Genomic DNA, 22,115 nt, shown 5'->3' with positions numbered 1-22,115 from the left:
CGCTTTAAAAAAAAAAGGACTATACGCTCGCCACCAAGAAGCAAGCGTTGAGGCTGTGTTTTCAATTTCCAGCGTGTGACACGCTGCGCGATGCTTTGACCTTTATTCCGAGCAATTCGCACCGCCGTTGGGCGCCGGTCATACAGAATGGGCGTGGGCACGTAAACACCTGCGCTCTGCCGCGCACGTGCACTGCAACAACTTGCAGTGGCTCCTAATAATAGAAACTCGAAACCGTGCACGGAACAAGGCCTTCTTTCTTCTATTTTTTTTAGCCAAGGGGCAGTATACTCTTTACCGGTAATACGGTGCAGCACTGCAGAAAGTAGAGAATGATGCGATGGAGTTACAGCGGGTGCGTACCGAAATACGTCGACCTGCGTGAAAGACTCGTGGCTGGCTAGCCGAACGTCTTGAAGAACTAAGGGACAAAACAATAATAATAATAATAATAATAATAATAATAATAATAATAATAATAATAATAATAATAATAATAATAATAATAATAATAATAATAATAATAATGATAATAATACATCACGTCTGCTTTCTTGTTGCCTTCTTTCTTTTAACAAAAATTACAATGGCGAACAATAAAATGAGGAGATCCACTACAAATGTTAACTCATGCAATGCGACAGCAAGGGCCTCTCATGGCAGACACCGCCATTCTATCAGAAACTTTTTGGGATGCACACAATGCTGCAACGTTCTCCACCGTGGCCTCCGAAATATGTGAACAGGCGCTATCATTCTATGGGTCTGCGTAATGCACGAAACTCCGCATAAACCGTCAACCCCGAATATTTCGCAGTATCTCAGTTTTCACTATAGTTTGCTCAGGATAAGCACATCGCCATGATAGGGCACCAGTCCTGTCTAAAGTCACAGTCATCGTAAGCGCCTGTCGATGGATGGTCACTAAAGCAAAACGATTCTTGAAGAAGTTGTCGGTTCTGAGGTGCGGTCCTGCATACGTGTTTTCCACAACTGGCACTCCCATAGGAAACAAAACAAACAAACAAACAAACAAATAAACAAACAAATAAATAAATAAATAAACAAACAAACATAAAACTGTACATCATCACGAGAAGTTGGCAAGAAGTATCGCACATTGATGCTGAAGTCTTTTTACAGCGTACCTAGGATCTGGAAAATAATGTGTCCTAGATGTTGACAGAAATCATGATGTGGGCTGTTCCTCGTGATAGTGCAGAAAGGGTCCAATCTAAACAGCTTCATTGGTCATGCACCTAGCAGAGTGGAATGACACTGATTTTTTTTTTTCAGATTTCACTGAAGGATATCCAGATAAAGGATGGCATCTTTTGCGGCTGATAAAACAATGTCCGATTGTCCTTGATACATCCCATAGGCAGCAATTAACAAAAGAATAGAAAATACCTTTTGTTGGGAACTGCGTTTGGAAATGTGAACATAGCGCTTTACGGTGGCCCTTGAGTGTGTGCTATAGTTCCTGGAATAGTGACTGTCACTAATTTTCATAGGCGGTGATGGCAGCATTGATTCGAGGCGTCTCTTATATTGAGTGACAATAGTTCATTGATCGCGTGGTGTTACTTCGTCACGTCACTTTACGCACTGTAATAAATACCGTGCCAGAAAAAAAAATATTCGCAGTAGCTCAACAGTTGACGCTGCCGAATCCCAACGGCGCATTGCTGCAGAGACATGAGTTCGACTTCCACTGGCTGTCGTGAGCAAAGATTTTTTTTTCTTTCCGCATGGGGATTGAAAGTGAAGCTGGGAATAAGAAACCGTCCTCACGACGAAGGCACGATGGTGGCACAACGGCCATAACGAACGGATGGGTGCAGAAAACCCATCTCTGAGCTCTCAACTGCTGTGACAGTAAAAGCGTAGCGCTGTCCACTTTTCCAAGGGAGCACTCCCATGCTCTCAGATGTTTGCGTTAACGATGCACCGCAGTGTGCAGTCTAGATAAAATGTCTAGGGACCATGACATCAGCTAAATTTCTTTTAGCACAGCCGGGCAATGCGGGCGTGTCTTTAATGCATAACACTTGTCGAACAGCGGCACATAGGCAGCACCACTTGATTCCAACCTACATTCCAAGGCTGCAAAAAGAAAAAAGAAAGAAAATAAAATTGGGGGCAAGAGAGTTCAAGTTAGTTATAGTGCGTAGACTTGATCTTGATTGTACACGCTCTACAGGAGGACGACCTACAGCACATTGGCTCATGGCAGAACTTTCTATGGATGACTGTGTGAATGTTAATACATAATCATGGCAGTGCTATACTAGCGGACTACTTTCTGTGGCAATGAAAGTAAAGCTGCGGAGGCGAATCCCGCAGAAGTGACAGCGTTAATAAAAATAGTTCCCAAATCTCGTTCGCGTTACGTTAAGCTCGGGAACAGGAAACCTAAAATGTTACTTAGTACAGCGATTTATATTAAAGTTAAGACACAAATAGTATCAATGCTCAATTTGACTTTTTTTCTTCTTTTCCCTTTTCTCTGTCTCTTTGGGCAAATACCAAACCATCGAGGTGATGCTACGCCGATTCAGCACCTATCCCTCGAAACTGAAAGCTCTGTCAAACTTTGGTGGACTACTTAGTGCGGAACCACACGCACAGAAGCTCCGTCCGTATAGCTTTCTCATATTGCCATTGAAAACAGGCCGAGAAAGCAGACGCCAAAAACTTACGCGTATCTCTTGGAAGCCTCTTCGGAGAAACCTTTCAAGACCTCGGCCTGCTGCGGTGCTACCCCGTTCGCCTGTGCCGCCTCCGTAAACGAAGTCTTTTGTCGAGCCTGCGCGCGGCCGGAGTTTGTGAGATAGCATACCTGCACGCTCGCCTTGTTGTTCACGTGTATTCGCCGCAGGTCGACGGCGGCAGAGATGGGTTTTCGTCTTGTGAAAGGGACTGCTATCGGGTGTTCGTATTGCTTACGGTTTGCAGAGACCCGCGGGGCAATGCGCGAACCCGCACCGGAGTCGATGTACTCATGCGCTGGTGCACACAAAAACTTAAGTATTTGTAACATGAAACTTTACCTGAGGGAGCTTCTCTTTCAACGCACAGGGAAGGGAGGATTTTGCTCGGCATCCAGGGCACCAAATTTAGTAGGGGGTTGTTTGCATTTAAAAGAAAAAGAATCGAAAGTCTACCGACTACTGGGGTGGATTTTATATATTAAGGGCCACCGATTTCAAAGCGAAGCTTTCTCTGCGAACCCTCTCAGAATTTTGTGACCATGGCTACCGGGTGCTGCCGCTATCTCGCCGAATCATTCAGACTTTAAAAAATGGTTTCGTGCCCGGTTGTAAGATCCCACCTCGGTCCCCCAGCGTAGCACCCCGATGCCCTTAACAATTAGGTCACAATCGCACGTACACTGCCATCGTGCCAACGCCGACTAGCTCTTTCACGTGATCGCCACGTGTGTCCTCACGTTGCGTAGCAAGGGTGCGTGAGAGCGCATGCGCGCGCACACCAGCTTCCGTAACGCCGCAGATGCGTGCAGGAAATGGGCAAACTCACAGCTTTTATTTAACTGCTTCGTGAAAGCTCTGCTTCGCGTAGATTCCAATATGTGCGTTGGATCCGAGTAATTTCTTTTTTTTTCCCACGGAGATTGGTAAAGCTCGAAAAATTAATAATGTAACTTAAGACACCAAATTCACAATTCTGTAGCTCACCAAAAAAAAAAAAAGAACTGATATCGGAATGATTCAGACATCTATAAGCGGACAAAGTACATTTTTAATACACCACTCGGTAATAACCACTCATTTGTAAGCAGGATATTAGCAAATCCCTCGCAAGCATTGTAAAATTTTAGGTAAGCTGCAAGGTCACGTAACAAACTTATCCGCTTCAGTTGCTCTACCAGATGGATGCTCTACCATCCATCTCGTTGTTGACAAAGCGCCGGCATCTGTTTTTAGGCCAGAGTTACGCAGTTATAGACTTTGTAAATTTCTCATTCAATTTTTTTTTATTCCCGACTATAGGCAATTTATGCGAAATCTATATAATGCCCTAAATCTAAGCATGAGCCTTTGAGGACAATCGCTTTCTGCGAACGTAGTTTCCCCTCGTGAAGTGCTGTTATATTACTGATATCGTGCTTGTGTGTTTGAAACAGGATACTTTGTTTAAACAAACAAACAGGAAAAAGGATGCTATGTGTTTTAAAAGTTCCGTGAAACGGTTTGGACAAATTTTGTAGGTGCTTAGGGTACAGCCACAGTGAAACATTCGCCCCACAATTTAAGTGAAGCGTCTCATGTTAAGACAGCTACGGACGATTACAAGTTACCCTCCTCCCTAGCCATGCTTTTCCTCCTCAACTCATTCGCCGAACGACCGGGGCTAAGCTCAGCCTTGACAGGCTGTACGTCATGATGTGACCCCATGTCGTCTACGTCCGGTATCTTGGAGCAAGCGTGTGAAGCCTTTTCGACGTCTCCGCTAGCCCCCTAGTTGTCGATCCCGAACGAGAGCTACCCTATCGGCGTGCGTTAAGAGCGTTCTGTCGCAAGGCCTTCTGGTTAACGCGGGCCAAACTGGGTGTTTTGACGAATGGGCGGAGGCGTACTCGTGGGCGGCCTGCACGGTGCGGCCACCTGGTGGCGCAGAGCTCAACCAGCCAAACACAGAGCTAATATTGCTGTAACCAAGTGTTAAACATTTTAAACATTAAAAAAAGAGAACGTGTTCACGATTACGCTGGAGCCGATTTACACCAGCAGTAAAGTAGAAGAAACTTATTTACTGCTATATTAGCTCTTTGTTTGACTGGTTGAGCTCTGCGTCACCAGGTAACTGTACCCTGCAGGCCGCTCACGTTTGAGTCTCCCCCCCATCCGGCAAAACGCAGAGTCCGCTTGAACTTACTGCAATACCGCGGATGCGGTTGAACTCTATTGTGATAGTTATGCTCAGGCGGGATGTGACGGAGGATAATGGCAGAGGAAACACGTCGATCTTGGCGCCGATCGGATACCAACAGCCCGAGCCGCTGCAGCCACTCCGCTCGTATGTTGCCTTGCAGAACGACAAGGTGTCGCAGCTTGACCTGTCGCCGATCGCTAGATTTGCGGCCCGCAGTGCAACAAGGGCGATCCGAGGTGCTTGCAAGAACGCTCGAGACTAACACTGACCGCCTAGCTTGCGCCAACACTGAGTACGTTGTAACGCAAGCAGGCGACACTTGCTGTGGGCGGGAAGTGCTTCAGTGCAGGGATAAATTGCCGTTGCGTATTCTATTTCAATTACTTTTTTTAATGCCTAAGCATGCTAGAGCTGCCTCCCTCGCAAATATGGGCGTCTGCGCGTCTGCCTGAATGCGTGGCACGATGCACTCCTTAAGTACACGGTACACACGGGGTACTACGTTGGTATATTTGCAAATGCCTTATGACTACGTATGAATAATGAGATTTGTTTATATATATATATATATATATATATATATATATATATATATAAGCAACTAGAAGGAATCCTTACGCAATACCTGCACGTCCCACTAGGGAGTTTCTGCAGTGACATTTATAGAAATGAATTAACCAATTTTCCAAATATTCCAAACATCTGTTCACCATAAAGTTCGGAACATTATCGATGAGGCAACCTGAATATCCAATCGAATAGCTCGTCGGAGTGACGTCACTTGCACCAGCTACGAAGATTGTAACTGGTGGCTGAAAACCCAGGGGGGCGACGCCACTGCGATTGGTAGTGATCCACATTTTGTAAACCGTATAATAAATACACGCGGCGGACTTCAGTCTGTCAAGTATTATCAGAAGGACCAACCTTAACGACTCAGTACATTTTAGATGATATTTTCGCTCTGAACTATTCTTCCTCTGCCACCTTCCCACCGGGAAAGCTCCGCGTGCACTTCGCGGCGGCCCCGCTAGATGGCGAAGCGCGTCAACAGGGAAGCGCGGGAGAGGAGCCCGTCTGCAGTACACGTCATTGCGCTTTTTTTGCAGTAGAAATGCGGTGTGTGACTAGATTGCATGATTTCCATTCACATTAACGACGACAGTTATCGGGATATCGGTACTGCGATGATTTTACCTTAAGAGATACTTCCACTGCGAGCTATTCTTTTTCCACTAGAAGGGAATGGGAAGGGGTGTGTGTGTGTCAGAATGGGCAGCATGGCTGGAAGGAGGGCGATGCAGGAGTTAGGCTTCTCTGGTGTTGCCCTGACAGCGATGGGGCTATCTCCTCCGCTCGAAATCCCATAACTATACCCACACCTGAATCTGGATTGTGAACTCAACTCAGAATGGGCGGCAATGTCGACGTGGCCTCTGGGGATTCTCCGCCGGCGTAGACCCGCGCAGAAGCTGTCCAGAAGAGCACTCAGTATTAGCACAGAAAGTAGAGGTCGTGGTAATTGGGGTGACCGTCATGGAAACGCCATGCTTTCTGGGATGCCGGTTTTGAACGAACACAGCAGCGAGGCCGTGACTGTAAAAATCGGAAGAGACGCTTAGGGCTGCTTACGTGTGGGAATGCGAAAGAATTATAGTTCCTTCGGTGAAATGTTTTGATTTTATGCACTCACTTTATACACTCATGACGCGGTGCCCCTCTCCTCCCCCTTTGACTGCACCTTCATGTGCCCAACGACGCACGCCTTAGACTACACCTTCAGTCAGCCAGATGGCAGCGAGTCTACGACGTGCCGTCTACAACGAAGCACGTAGTAGGCACACCTTTAGTCAGCCGCAGCCGTGGAACGCCCAGTAAGGCTGACACGTGGTGCTGAAAACTTACTAATTTATATTGTTTCCCCAAATGCCATTTGTTGTTTGATATAGTGGTACAAAACAGGCATTAAAAGAAAAGGTGGCCGTGGCGTCGGGCGAGCGTGTTCGTCTCGCAGCCCGAAAACCCGGGTTCGATTCCCCCTCAGGCCGAACTGTACTGGACATTTTTTTTTCTATAGTATACATACCACTAGTTTACTTTGTTTACAGGAACGTCCCCGAAAAATTGAACTTCAGTCCAAGCACTTCTTGACGTGTTACATTACTCTCTGCGCCGTCGGCCATTTTGGTACCATCGCTCGGTCAATCCGCCGACGACGCCGAATTTTTGAGCAAAGGGGCAGATAGTTTGACGTAATAGTTCTTCGAAAACCCGCAAGGTGGAGAGAAGTAATTAATGAAGGGAAAATCAGACATCCACCCGGTCGTAGCAATTGCTACAAAGGAAACCCATACGGGTTCCTCGAAAGAAAAGGCTCGCAGTTGAAGAAAAATTCGTCCTGCTCCGGGACTCGTACCCGGAACCACCGCCTTTCCGGGGGCAGCCGCTCTACCATCTGAGCTAACCAGGCGGCTAGCAGATGGCGGGGCGAAGTCGAATTTGTCAACAACTCGAAGCAAAGGCAACAGTTTGACGTAATAGTTCTGCGGAAACTAGCAAGGTGGAGAGAAATAATTAAAGGGAAAATCAGACATCCACCCGTTCGTAGCAAATGCTACAAAGGTAGCATTTGGTAGCAGGTGGATGTCTGATTTCCCCTTTATTAAAGAGGCATACAATGCTTTCGCATGAAAAACAAGTGCACGATATAGAATGTACAGTCTCTTCTTGTTTTTCTTTGTGTGTCATGCGTGTCAGGTGCACAACTGCCGAATTATCGACTGAAAGCAGTCATTCATTGGAATTTAAGTTATATTTGACCTCCTTCATGCTGCACTAACGGACAATGAACCAACAAATAATAATGTGCAAATATTTAATTACTCACTAATCACTTCGCTCGCCCTTTATTTTGCATCCCTTGTAAGCAGCACGAGGACGACTAAAGAAGACAGCCCTCGTCCTGTGCTCTTCTTTAGCACTCCTACACCCCACTTCATACTTAGCGGACAACACTGTGGTCGCAGAAGTCCCTCAACGCGCGATTTCTCAGTGTACTTGTATTTGATCTGCCCGCACGCTCCCTACGCAATAACTTCTTCGTGTATTACAATATACAACTTTTACACGCAGCGGTTGCTCAGTGGCTATGATGTTAGGCTGATGAGCACAAGGTCGCGGGATCGAATCCCGGCCACGGCGGCCGCATTTCTATGGGGACGAAATGCGAAAACACCCGTGTACTTAGATTTAGGTGCACGTTAAAGAACCCCAGGTGGTCGAAATTTCCGGAGTCCTCCATTACGGCGTGCCTCATAATCAAAAAGTGGTTTTGGCACGTAAAACCCTATAATTTTTAATATACAACTTTTGGACGCAAGGGCGCGTTGGATTGCTCATTATCTGTGCAGTTTTATGCGTCCAGGGTACGTAATATACGACGACCACTTTCGGCGATACTAGCTCCTCGGCCGTGAGGCGCGCCCTGATTGGCTGGTCGAGCAAAACCGAATGCGCTGATTGGGTGGTAGAGCACTATACACGCCACGCGGAGGCGATAGTATCGCCCAATGTGATCGTCGCAGAATACGTCCCCAGAATGCGACGCATTATGCATCGGCCGCTAGTGCAAGTGGTGTACTGTGACGGCTGGTAGCAATGTCGTGTCACTCCACTCGTTTGGCGACCAATAGGTTCCGATCTCCGGCGCGCTTTTCGCTTAACAAATGCACCAAATTTGCGACATAAAAGTACGGGAGCTAAGTTTACGTCGAATCTGTGTGATAACGTAGCTCGCCAGCTTAGGCAGCGTCAGCAGTTACAGCGCCGCTGGGGCACTCGCGATGCGGTCTATAAGAGCCGCTGCTTCCTGATAATAACGGTTCTTTGGTTGTTGCTTGTCGAAGGTGAAAGACGCACACTTCTTTGCGTTTGTTCGCGACGCAAGCGTGGTGTGAGAAGTGGCGCCCGCCGACCTGAGGCACCACGGCTCTCGGACGTCAGGCTAGCCCTGAAACGAGGACGCCGCGGGCCCACTAAACAGTGCCAGACGCCGGACATGCCAGCAGGTACCTTACAAGGAAAGACCAAGTAAGATTGCTTTGTTTCAAATTGCTCCACCCGAGCCCTTCAGCTTCGCAACACCCAACGACTGGCCTCCCTGGAAACAGCGATTTCTTCGCTTCCGAACTGCGTCTGGACTACACGGGAAGCCAGAAAAGAGTCAAGTAGGTGCATTGGTGTATCTAATGGGACCTCAAGCCGAGGATTTCTTCAAAACGTTCAAGCTTGAGCTTGGCGACCAGAAGTTAGAGGTCGTACTGCAAGAGTAAGAGGCCTACTTTGTTCCTCGACGGAACATCATTTATGAAAGGTTCAAGTTTAACACCCGGACGCAAGAAGACGGCGAATCCGTCGAGGACTTTGTTAGTGCACTGCACGCGCTTGATTCCACGTGCAACTACGGGGAGCTGCGGGAGGATTTAATTCGAGATCGTCTCGTGATGGGTCTCAAGACCGTAAGATCTCGAGAGCTCTGCAACTCGCTCCGGACCTAAAAGTACAGAAGGCATTGTTGGTAGCACGACAGCACGAGACCGTCAACCAACAGCAGGCAGAGATTCACCGCGTGCGACAACAGGAAGTTCACCAAATACAGTCCCAGAGGAGTACGCGACAAGTTGGGAACAACGCGCCTCCGCCTGAAAGTGGAAACAACGTTCCCAAACCATGCAGCTGGTGCGGAAGAAACAGGCACAGTCGAGCGTCCTGTCCAGCGAAAGATGCAGACTGCAGAAAGTGAGGCAAAAGAGGACACTTCGAGGCAGTTTGCCGATCAACCAGAGCTGTCAGGAACGTCGAAAACCGGACCGAGGTACCAGGCTTCCTCGGAGTCGCATCCCATTCATCCGCTTAAAGGTGGGAGGTTCCCGTTCTTGTTGAATCCTCGAATGTCATATTTAAAAATAGACACTGGCGCGGACGAAACGGTCATTCCGGCGGAGCTCTTCACTCTCATCTTTCCCGCGATAAAACTTCAACCAGCAAGGCGCCGGCTTCAGGGACGTGATGGTAAATCCCTTGCCATATCTGGTATGGCTGCCATGAATATGACGTTTGCGCGAACGAGCAGCCGCAAGGACGTGTACGTACTTGAAGGCCTCCGAACCGCTCTTCTTGAGAAACCAGCGATAGAAAGGCTCTGCGTACTACCACAAATCAACGTAGGGGAGGAATTGGACCCCTAATCTAATTTTCCACAAATAATCCAGGGACTGGGGACCTTCAAAGAAGAGTATGACCTCAAGTTGAATCCGGAAGCAAAGCCTTTCGCGCTGTCGTGCCCACGTAGTGTCCCCCTGCCTTTGTTCGAAAAAAACAAGACAAGAGCTCGAGCGGATGCAAACACTAGGCGTCATCTCTCCCGTTACCGAGCCTACTACATGGTGCGCACCTATGGTTGTCGTTCTTAAACCCTCGGGTGCAGTTAGAATCTGTGTTGACTTCACGGAACTCAACAGATACGTTCAACGAGAATGGCATCCCATCCCGGCCGTCGAGTACACCATCGGAATGCTACGGGGAGCCAGTAACTCGGGTTTCTGGCAGATACCGTTGAGTGAAGGGAGCAAAAAATACAGAAATTTTATCGCTCCGTTCGCACGATTTTATTTCAACCCCCTTCCGTTCGGTATTTCGTAGGCCCCCGAACATATTTAAAGACGAATGGGACAGATTCTTTCAGGACAGGAGGGAGTCGTCTGCCACATGGACGATGTGCTCATTTAGGCTGCCACGCAGGCGCAGCATGACGAGCGGCTTCGGGCAGTGATGGACCACCTCCGCACAGCGAGCATTACCTTGAACAGAGATAAGTGCGAATTCAGTGTCGCGTAGATTTCATTTTTGGGACATACAATCGGGAACAACGCAGTGCGTCCCGATAAGCAAAAGCTTGACGCGGTGACAGAAATGCCACACCACACGTCCCAGACAGAGTTACGGCGCGTGATGGCGATGGCAAATTATCTGGCCCGCTTTGTGCCCCGCATGGCCGAAGTCCTTCAGCCTCTTTCGTCCATGATGAGCTCAGGACAGGATCTTGTGCGGGGTCCCGCGCAAGAAGCCGCCTTCAAGAAGTGGAAGACTCTTGTTTCATCGGACCCTGTTTTGGGAATCTACGATTCGAACATGGAAACAGTGGTCACAGCAGACGCCTCATCATACGGTCTTGGAGCTGTCCTGCGCCAATGGCAAAAAGACGGTTAATTCAAAGTGATTTCTTATGCTTCCAGAACTCTCACAACCATCGAGCGGCGATACGCCCAAATCGAAAAAAGGATTTGCCCTCGTGTGGGCAAGTGAAAAGTTCCGTGATTATCTCGTAGGAAAGCGCTTTAGCCTCGAGACAGATCACAAACCACTCGTATCTTTGTTTGGGTCAAAAGGAATTGACGAACTAACACCGAGTCTACACAGAATGCGCATGCGTCTGATGCGGTACACGTATGACATTGTGTATGTTCCAGGCCGGCACTTGACGGTGGCGGACGCGCTTTCTCGGTCACCTCTTCCACAAATGGAATCCCTGGAACTGGAGGACGAGATCCAGGGCTATCTGCAATTGGTGACTTCGTCAGTCCCGGGAACAGCGCCGAGTTTACAGCTTACCGCCCAGGAGCAAGACCCGGCATGTCAAGCTCTTATCAACCTTTGTACAAAAGGCAGGTCAAGCTGTCTGAAGCCTTACTGGAATGTGAGGCAAAGCATTGCCCTTGTTGAAAACTTGCTCATGTGCGGCTCTTGGATAGTGCTCCCATCGACACTACGGCAGCCCGTCCTTAAAATAATTCACGAGGGACACTTCGGCATTGAGAAGTGCCGGGCACGTTCCAAGAGCTCAGTTTGGTGGCCAAGTACCGACGCTGACATTGAACGACTTGTTAAGAATTGCCACAGCTGCCTCAATCAGAGCACCAACCGAAATATGCCTCTGCAACAGACTAAGTTTGCAGATAGACCATGGTAGCGCATTGCGCTGGATTTATTCTTTCTTGAGGCAAAATGGGTGGCTGATCATCGCATATTATTTTTCACGAAAGCCGGATCTCGTACCGCTGAATAACCTAACTTCATCAGCGGTAATAAACCACTGGCAAATCCATTTTCGCCAGACACGAGATTCCGGGAGCAGTTGTTTCCGATAATGGGCCACAATTCTCAAGAGCCTTCAGCGCTGAATTTTCAAAGTTTGCATCAGAGTACAACTTTCAACACGCGACATCTAGCCCTCATTATCGTCAGAGCAGCGGAATGGCAGAGTCCGCCGTGAAAATTATCAAGGGCTCCTTAAAGAAAACTGCTGACGCTTACAAAACTCTTCTGGCCTACAGGAGAAGCCCACTGAAGAACGGATACAGCCCCGCCGAGCTGCTCATGGGGAGACGACTGCGCGCGGCCCTGCCCACGTCCAGCTAAAGCCTCCAAGAACTGGCAGCTTTCGAGAGGTCGCAGCGTCAGCGCCAGAAGAGCGACTAAGACCGACTCCACGGAATGCGCGATCTGCCCGAACTGTCCGAAGGAACAGACGTGTGGATCGTAGACCTCCAAAGAGGAGTCGTTCGAGGAAGCCCCGACGAGCCCAGATCGTACTGGGTCGACTCCGGGGAAACTTCTCTACGCAGAAATCGCACTCATCTCGTCCCGCTGCCTCCGACTAGTTTAGAAGACGGCCGAGGAACAACGCAACTGACAGCTGAATCACCAGAAATAGGCAATGATGAAAGAAGTAGCGCGCAACAGCGTAACGATCCCTGTCACAATGACACACGAGGCACCCGCCGTGGTTGCTCAGTGGCTATGGTGTTGGGCTGCTGAGCACGAGGTCGCGGGATCGAATCCCGGCCACGGCGGCCGCATTTCGATGGGGGCGAAATGCGAAAACACCCGTGTGCTTAGATTTAGGTGCACGTTAAAGAACCCCAGGGGGTCAAAATTTCCGGAGGACTCCAGTACGGCGTGCCTCATAATCAGAAAGTGGTTTTGGCACGTAAAACCCCAAATATTATTATTATTACACACGAAGCGGAAGGTGTGTGGTTCCTCCAGAACGATTTCAAGCGTCGTAACTAAAGTGGCTTTGTTAAAAAAATAAATAACAGAGGAAGATGTGCGGTCTATAAAAGCCGCTGCTTCCTGATAATAAAGGTTCTTTGGGTGTTGCTTGTCGAAGGTGAAAGACGCACACTTCTTTGCGTCTGTTCGCGACGCAAACAGAATCACGTGACGAGTACGCATCTGCTTCTTTCATATTTGACGCACGGTGTCCTTCGGTCACTAATGGGAGCAGTTGGAGAAGTGTCTGTACTCCATCGCCAGTCTTTGAAAGCGTTGTTGCTCTTCTTGCGGAGGACTGGTATTAGAGACATACTTTAAGCAGTGCCGTAACCTCCTTTCCTTTTTCTCTTTTATTTTTGCTCTTCCTTATTTCTTTTTTCCCAGCGTGTCTTTTCTATTATCTTTTATTCCCCTTACCCCTTTCCCCAGCACAGGGTAGCCAGCTGGTCTGAGAACTGGTTAACTTAACCGTCTTTCCATCTATTTCTCCTCGTCCATCGCAAGTCGTTTGCAGCGGTGCGGAATCTGAAAGATTTATTAGCCATCAGGAAGGCCGCAAACCCCTCGAGATGTGTTCGTCGTCGCCTAATCAGCGGTTGCTGAATTCGTGGTGCACGACGAGCATGCCCAAATATACCACGTATCGCCGTGACGAATCTTGCGCCAAGCAAATAAATTCCGCCCCTAATCAGACACATAGACCCGAAACAGCATTCCTCTGCCCAAGGATATTGCCTGTTTACACCTTGCACCTTCGGCTGTGCGGCAAACAATGTGCGAGGCTGAGTACATATTTCATAAAGTGGCCTGTTATCTACGAAATAAGAGTGTAGTCTGTTTGGGCGCTGCTTACAATAAGTCGCTTCCGACTCGTTCATCCTTTCATAGCCCATTTGGACTCGGCGTCAGGTGCAATCCTGCGCACCGCCGCTCCGTGTTCACAAAGCGAGCGCTGACCCACACCACGTTGTTTTCGCTGTTTCGATCTTGCAGTGTCGCAGTGACTGTATAACTGCATCACGTTCTTCGTAACAAGAGATGTGTGTGCGCGACGGTCGCTGGCTTCCCTGATTGCGGTCCGTAATGAGAATCCATTGTACGCGTTTGGCGGAACATTGGGCTTTCTGTTGCTGTAACGCTGCGACAGAATAGGTAATTTCGTTAGGGGACAGTAGGGAGGAGTCCGCAGACACAACTATACACTCTGCGTCACTAAAACCGAGCAGCGTCACGGAAGCTGGAGATGGGCTCAGCCAATCGGGAACCGAATCGGGGGCAATCGAATGGAAGGACATGCGTACTTTTAGCGCACTTCTTTTTCCCTTCTGCTACGTTACTCGCCGTGGGAGCGCATACTACCAGAATAAAAGCTTGACACACATCCTAACACACTCCGTACACAAAGCGCGGTTCGCGAGGAAGACGAGACGTCAAATCCCGATGACGGAAATATTAGCGAAGTCGGTCAGCCAATGATAAGCGGTTGTCGCGAACTAAGAAAAAAAAAAGAAACGCCTTGAATTCAGTCCTTGTGGTCTCCAGGACCCTGCAAAAAAAAAAAATACAGATGATTTGTCCGAGGACGGGATCTGGAGATTGAAATCTTGAATGGAACTGCAGAAGTAGTAGAACGAACTGCCCACTGTGCTTTTTAATTTGAGGCCGCATGTCTGTAGGTTGCGAAAAAAAAAAAGATGTCACACGTTCCAGCAATTCCCTCCACTCTGAATTCATTCCCTTCAAACAGCCGTATGTTTTCACTGCACACGCCACCATTTTGGTGACGTTGGTTCCTTTCGTCGGGGCAGATGTCCACGAGCGGGATTGACCACGCATGTCAGAGCTAATAGGAGAGCTATAAATTACAATTTTTTTTTTGAAAATGCAAGGAAAGGAACATGTTTGATGCGGAAATAATTATACCTCAATTTTTTAAATGAAATTTAATAAAAAGACAGGATGAAATTCGAAGCGAAACCTGCCCCGTGTCTCCGTAAACTTACGAAGTGCATTGCAAATAGCTCTGTTCCCGAAGCCAGATGGCAACATCGCCACCTTTTCAAATACAAGTCGGCCACGCAACACGACCTCGTCCTCGTGCGACAGAGCACTTGTAGCTCCCGAAATCCATGCTCCGAAGTCCCTGCCTTCGTGGCCTGCGTCCCGCGTGAAATCTCGCACAATTTTGAACCACCTCCCAGTTTCCGTCGCCTGCATAACGGACGCCAACGTACTACAGACTGCTGTTTCCGATTACTTCATGTATTAAATGTTGTTTCGTTTTGTTATAGTCTCTCGTATTTTGTCCACTTTGCTGTTTTCCTGCATTTGCGTACTTTTGCAACGCCTACTCCTCTCCGTGATGCTTCGACCTGGAGCGCACATAAACGAAATGGAGTGAAATAAGTTTTCCCGGGCGCCAAAGCAGCCCGATAACGCTGTACGAGTCTAGTTGAAGCACAGTTTCGAAGTGACATGTCCATTTTGTTAACTGCCGTTGGGCTAAACGCTACTTTCGATGAAATTAAAATTAAATAAATTCTGGAGTTTTAAGTGCCAAAACCGCGATCTGATCATCAGACACACTCGGGGACTCCGAAACAATTTTGACCTCACAGAGTTCTTTTAAGGCGCGCCCAATATATGGTCCACGGTACACGCGCGTTATTGCATTTCGCCCCCATCGTAATGCGGCCGCCGCGGCAGGGGTTCGAGCGTTTCAAAGGATCTGTATTCTCGACATTGCGGTCCCGCGCGCGTACCTTTCATAAACTGTGCAGGCACTCGCTCTTAATTAGTTATCTGCCGTTGACTCCATTTTCGGGTAAAATGTGCCGGTTTTCTTTATCCCGTTGTTAGTTAAACGCATCTCGCTTTTCGTGTTATCCTAAAGTCACCGATTAGTGACGTCCTTTAGGAGAATGATCATTCACTGGCTAACGCTCCCACACTTTTGGTTTAATACGTGCACGCAAGTACCAAATATAGTTGAAAAGGGGGCAGCGCCTGACCTTTCGACCTTGACCGTATGACCTTTCGCGTCTGTGCACGTATTTGTAGGCCAATACAAGCTACGCTTTAGCGGACGACGATGACTTTAGGCACATTGCATGTCGATGCACATGCGTTGTTCCTTACAAGGTGGCGCGCATGTTTGCGTGCGATTCCTCGCTTTCGTGCTCATTACACTTCCTTTCGCCAGTGTGACGAACGCATACCACGTTGCATTCGCTGCAATAAATACCGCGTATGAAAAAAAAAAATCGCGGTGGTTATAGCGTCCAGCTCCCAAGAGCACGTTTCCGTACAGGGTCGCGGGTTCGAATCCCAGTGGCATTGGTGGCCAACGTTTCGTTTTTCTCCACCGCGCGACCAGGATGGAGCGTCCTGGCAACACGATAACGATGACGACGACGTCTCGGAGAGGACGTCATCGAAATGACGAAGACGGCGAACCCAGCTTTTCCGGCCTTTACGTGTTATATTAGCAGTAAAGTGGAAAGCCAAAATGCACAAGGCATATTACGTTGTCAAGGATCCCCAATCCACCGCCGCCGTATTGAGTGGCGCTGATTAACACGCCCATGCATGGCCATAGGTTTAATATGTTGTCTGGATCGGCTATGGCACGTGAGCGCACCATGGACTAGCTAGCCCTGCGTTCCGACAACTTCTGCTTCGCGATTGGGACGAAACTACGATTGCGGCTTATCCCGCACTCCAGAGCCGGAACATCGATCCTCACGCATGCGCAGAGAAGTATTCTCATTACAGCGGCGGCATCAGCAAGCTGCTGTGCCTTCTGCACTAATCCAGGGAGTGCAGCACCTTTTGTCCTCGATTTAACGGAGCAGCGCGATCCGCTTGTAACGCGCTGTTCGATTGTGCGAGGACAGTTCTGCACGAGTTCACTGTTGCCCTGCACTTGATACTTCGGAATTGCCGGCATTATGCAAAAGCACTCGAAAGCAGACGACACGCATGGGGCATGCGCCAATTGAATAATGGTTGGCGAACGTGAAATTATTTCGCTTTGGTTATGACAGTTACTGTAGCTGGTCTGAGAGCATGAGGTACAAGTTCGATGTTTGAATGGTTGCGAGCGCAGGTTGGTAGATTAGTCTGACGCGTTAAATTGCCTTCGGCTGAACGTGTTTCTCTTGGAGCTTGTTCTCCGGCGCGCAAGAAAAAAAAAATACATTGTCCACGCTCACATTTTGTTCTCACGTCTTTAGAACTATTACGATAGAGATCACTGCGACAACGAAAAGGGAGTACCCTGGCTTCTGCTCTGCGCACTTGTCGAAAATGCTTCAGGACAGGCCTGCGTTAAGTTTATTGGAAGTGCTGCTAGGTTAAAGAAGCATACGCGCGCAGGAGCCAGACTCCGTGCACAGCGTCCGGGCACAGTGTGCTTGAAAGCGAGCAGCACCACCTCAAAAAAAAAAAAAGAAAGAAAAGAACGCCCGTAGAACGATGTGGCGACATCAGCAGACGACACGACATTCCCGCCGCAGCCTGTGGCGCGTCGCAAGAGTTCGCGTGCCGCGTTTCGAGGGGCTCCAGCTGTGTCCCGTGCCGTCTGCAACATGGGTCGGCAAGCAGACGCGAGCTCATCGGCAAGCATACGTGCCGTCTGTAGGCTTTGGACGGACTGAAATTCGTGCCTTTCGCGAAACTACCAGCTTCTCGAAAATTTTCGCTAAACTGAGCCGGTATAACGTTTGGACTTCTTTCGCTTGATTGCATTCTTTCCTTATCACCGCCGTTCAAGGCCTGCTGATTCCGGTGCATAATAACGTTGATAATGCCGTATCGCGCCATTACAAGCCCGCCCATCGCATCACGAAGTGCGCACGCACCTACTAATTCGTACAGAATAAAAGCAGCCACGCTATCTTCAGTAAACCATTCCGTTGCTTGCACCTACTGCGTCTGTTGTTGTTACTCGCGCTACAGCAGTGGCGCCGAGGGTGGAACTTCATGTGAGCATGGTCAGCGACTGACAGGATCGAATGATGGCATCTGGCCGACCGATTTTCGACGAGACGGTGAGCAGCTGGTGCACGTACAGGATACGGCTGGAAGCTTATTTTGAGGGCAATGGAATTACCGACACGGCCAAACGCCGAGCTCTGCTGGTGTCTTCATTGAGCGATAATGTCGTGCGCATGTTGCAAGGACGCCTTCCAACCGTGTCGGTTAACAGCCAGACTTACGATGAAGTCGTTGAATACCTCGAGGAGCATTACAATCCTCAAGTTATGAAATAGCGGTGAGTTTGTCGTTCTTCATGCGCAAACAAAGGGACGGAGAGAGCGTTGGGGAATACATTGCCGACCTTCGGAGACTGGCGGAAAGTTGCAACTTCGGCAACTCGCTGCACCGTATGCTGCGAGACCGCATAGTATGCGGAATCAGGGACGAAGACGCACGACGCTGCCTATTAACGCGGAAGAAGCTAACTTTTGAGGAAGCAGAAGAACGTGCCATGGCTTCAGAGAATGCCCGAGGCGACGTTCGTGACATGCGAGAAGCAGACCGAGTGACTACGGGAGCCAGCATCAATGTTGTAGAGTCGCAGCGAGGACGACGACCCTGAATGAAGTGGAACACTGCAAAGAACAACCATTCATGTGAGCGCTGCGGTGGCCCCCCCGCAACACACATGTGTCGTCATCGAAACACAAAGTGCCACCATTGCGGCAGGAAAGGTCATCTGGCGAAGGTCTGCAGCAGTGGCCGCCCTCGAGAACGGGGTGCCTTTGCCGTCGAGGAAATGGAAGGTGAGAGCGAAGAAGAAATATTGCTTGCTCTTGTCACTCGTAGCTCCGCCGACAGAGCTACGTTGAAGCCTCTCGAGGAAGAGTTGACATGGCAGGGCCGGAAATTGCGAATGATTCTAGACACGGGTTCTCCGGTCAGCGTCATACCAAAGAACATACTTAAGAAACATCGCACATTGGTCGGCACTGGAAAAAACGTCGCGCCGCTTAACATGCTTCCACGGGCCATTGCCAGTTGTCGGCGAGATAACCATGAGGGTTCAGTCTGGATCGACTGTTGTGACCAGCACGCTAATCGTGGTGGCATGTAACGGACCACTGCTGTGCGGCCGGAACACGATAGAGGCCTTCCGTAAGGCGGGTGTGTACTTCTGGGACACTAGAACCACCTCAAGTGTAAATGTTCTTCGGGATAACAAGATGACGCCTCTGCTCGATGAATTTTCGGATGGTTTCGAGAACAAGCTTGACTGTTGCGAGGGCCCCCCTGTGCAATTACACCTCAAAGAAAGAGTCCGCCCACGTTTCTGTAAGGCACGTACAGTGCCTTATGCCATGCGCTACAAAGTTTCGGCCCAGATCGACCATCTTGTGCAAGACGGTGTGCTTTCGCCGATAAGCATTTCAGATTGGGCAACACCGGTGTTTCCGGTAGCAAAAAAAGAACGGCGATATACGATTGTGTGGCGACTTCAAGTTAACAGTCAACCCGGCATCTCACTTGGAACAGTATCCCCTGCCCAAAGTTGAAGACATATTTGCGGCGCTTTCGGGAGGCGAAGGCTTCGGCACTCTGGACCTACGCAATGCGTACAATCAGCTGCCGCTGGACGACGAAGCTAGAAAGACGGCGGTGCTCAACACACACTGGGGCCTTTACTGCTACAATCGCCTAGCATTTGGAATTGCTTCAGCCCCCGCCTTGTTCCAGCTACGCATGTAATCAATTTTGCAAGGTTTGCCGAATGTTCAAGTGTACCTCGACATCATTGGGGCGGAAAAGGAAAACGACCCATCGGTACTGCGGCAGGTGTTTCAGTGGCTTCGTGAACACACCCTGAAGTTTAACAAAGCCAAGTGCCGGTTTAGGAAGCACAAGTGTCGTTTCTGGGGCACCGCATCGATGCCAAAGGTCTTCATCCTCTGCAAGATAACCTCGAGGCGGTACTGGCCGCGCCGAAGCCAACATTGGTAAGCCAGCTGAGATCGTTCTTGGGCTTGGTTACTTATTATGCTAAATTCTTGCCCAACTTGTCAACGACGCTGGCTCCCTTGTATCGCTTGCTGGCAAAGGGGGTGTTGTGGCAATGGGGGCAGTCCCAGGCCAGAGCATTTAGAGAAGCAAAAAGTGCCTTAGGCAAGGCTAGCTTTCTGGTCCACTATGACCCGCAAAAACCCCTTCGACTGGAATGCGATGCCTCATCGGTCGGCTTGGGCGCAGTGCCTTCCCACCGCATCAACGGCGAAGACTATCCGATAGCTTTTCGCTCTAGAACCTTGACGCTGGCGGAGCGAAATTACTCGCCACTGCAACTTGAATCTTTTCGGCAATAAATTTTGTCTGGTAACGGATCACAAGCCGTTGACAGGGCTGTTCCATCCCGAGAAACCAATTCCGCAGATGGCGGCAGCCAGGATACAGCGTTGGGCGCTCCTTTTATCAGCGTATCAGTATGACCTAGAATTCCAAAAAGGACCATTACACGCGAATGCCGATGCTTTGAGCCGTTTGCCGCTGCCGGAGCAGGGGCACCCTAGTGAAGATGATCCCGTCGAATGTGTGCTACATGTGCAAGCTTTGACAGATTTTTCTCTTAGCGCAGAGCAATTGGCAGACAGCACGAGCGAGGACATGCTCCTCCGACAGGTGAAGAGTGGATCCTTTGTGGTTGGCCAAACCAGCTGGGGCCGGAGCAACAGTGCCTTCAGCCGTACTTCAGCCGCAGATACGAACTCACTGTGAGTAAAGGACTAATATACTGGGGTCATCGCGTAGTTTTGCCCGAGACCGTGCGGGCACTTATTCTGAGAGAACTTCGCGACACCCACCAAGGCATGACTGCAATGAAGCGCCTGGCCCGTACGATGTTTTGGTACCCCGGATTGGACCACGACATACACAAGCTGGTACAAAGCTGCCAGAAATGCGTGCAATGTTGGCCCATGCCAGCAGTACAGGTCCCTTCCAGCTGGCCTAAAAACCAACAAACGTTGGTCTCGCCTGCATATCGACTATGCAGGGCCAGTGGAAGGTCACATAATCTTGGTGGTGGTAGATACGAAAACGAAATGGATAGAGGCAGTACCTCTTAAAACAGCAAGTGCAGAAACGACAGACGAAGTACTGCGAGGGATCTTCGCGCGTTTTGGTCTGCCCCATACAGTCGCTTCCGACAATGGGCCACAATTTAGCAGTTCAGCGACTGAAAAATTTTTCAAAGATAACCATGTGTGTCATGTTACCTCCGCTCCATACTATCCGCAGTCAAACGGATTAGCGGAGCGTGCAGTGTGCACCAATAAGGAAGGTATCAAGAAAAATAAGGATGGAAGTCTGCTCAGTCGTGTTTCCAAGTTCTTGCTCCGCTACAGGGCAACACCGATTCGAGAGGGCAAGTCGCCCGCAGAGATGTTGCTGGGTTTTCAACCCAGGACCCGCCTAAGTGCACATTTTCTAGAGGAAGAGGTGGCACGGGATCCCACGCTGAGCAGACCCCCGGCACCGTTGCCACAAGTCTTTTCACCGGGAGCGCCTGTTTGGTCGCGGCACTACAATCACTTGCCAGAGATGGCGCTGCACGGTGACGTCAACAAGAGGTAGGCGTATGGCCACGGTGGACACCACAGGAGGGGTGCAGCGCCGTCACGTAGACCAAGTGCGGTCACGACTCGATGCGGATGAAGTAAAGCAAGAATTCTACGCAACTCGACCTGGAGACAACCAAGTCAGAGAGAGTAATCAACCCTCTGCAGTGGAAGACGCCGAACCATCGTCAGACAAATCACTTGGTACATCCCAGGCTTCCAGTGAAGCAACCTCAAGTGTACCGGCGGGCTTAGGACTTCCTAGGCGTTCTACGCGCACGAGGAGACCACCCGAGAGGCTAGGCTTCTAAAGGGGAGGAAGTGCCGTATCGCGTCATTGCAAGCCCACCTATCGCATCACGAAGTACGCATGCACCTACTGATTCGTACAGAATAAAAGCAGCCACGCTATCTTCAATAAACCATTCCATTGCTTGCACCTACTGCGTCTGTTGTTACTCGCGCTACAGCAGATAACAGTGATCGGTGATGAATCCGGTCCCCGCCGATGTT

At 49.5% G+C, this 22,115-nt stretch overlaps 2 protein-coding genes across 3 annotated transcripts in view; both read left to right on the top strand.

Moving 5' to 3' along the window:
* LOC142557441 (uncharacterized) overlaps positions 1-22,115 on the top strand; it is a 122,381-nt gene that overhangs the window by 10,113 nt on the left and 90,153 nt on the right. The window lies entirely within an intron of this gene.
* LOC142558539 (uncharacterized) lies at positions 10,867-21,618 on the top strand. Its single transcript, XM_075670671.1, has 4 exons — positions 10,867-11,158; positions 11,424-11,584; positions 12,288-12,409; positions 21,390-21,618. The coding sequence occupies exons 1-4, from the start codon at positions 10,867-10,869 to the stop codon at positions 21,616-21,618; spliced, it is 804 nt and encodes a 267-aa protein (XP_075526786.1).

Source organism: Dermacentor variabilis, chromosome 9, assembly GCF_050947875.1.
Source record: "Dermacentor variabilis isolate Ectoservices chromosome 9, ASM5094787v1, whole genome shotgun sequence".
NCBI lineage: Eukaryota > Metazoa > Arthropoda > Arachnida > Ixodida > Ixodidae > Dermacentor > Dermacentor variabilis.
Note: the sequence above shows the minus strand (reverse complement) of the source record. Positions and strands in the feature narration are given on the sequence as shown.

Bases quoted from the DNA above. Each gene is read 5' to 3' on its own strand.
- LOC142558539 (XM_075670671.1), top strand. From the start codon at position 10,867: ATGCCACACCACACGTCCCAGACAGAGTTACGGCGCGTGATGGCGATG. The intron at 11,159-11,423 runs GTTAATTCAAAG...TGTATGTTCCAG, and splicing joins GCGCCAATGGCAAAAAGACG to GCCGGCACTTGACGGTGGCG. The intron at 11,585-12,287 runs GCATGTCAAGCT...TCTGGCCTACAG, and splicing joins CCGCCCAGGAGCAAGACCCG to GAGAAGCCCACTGAAGAACG.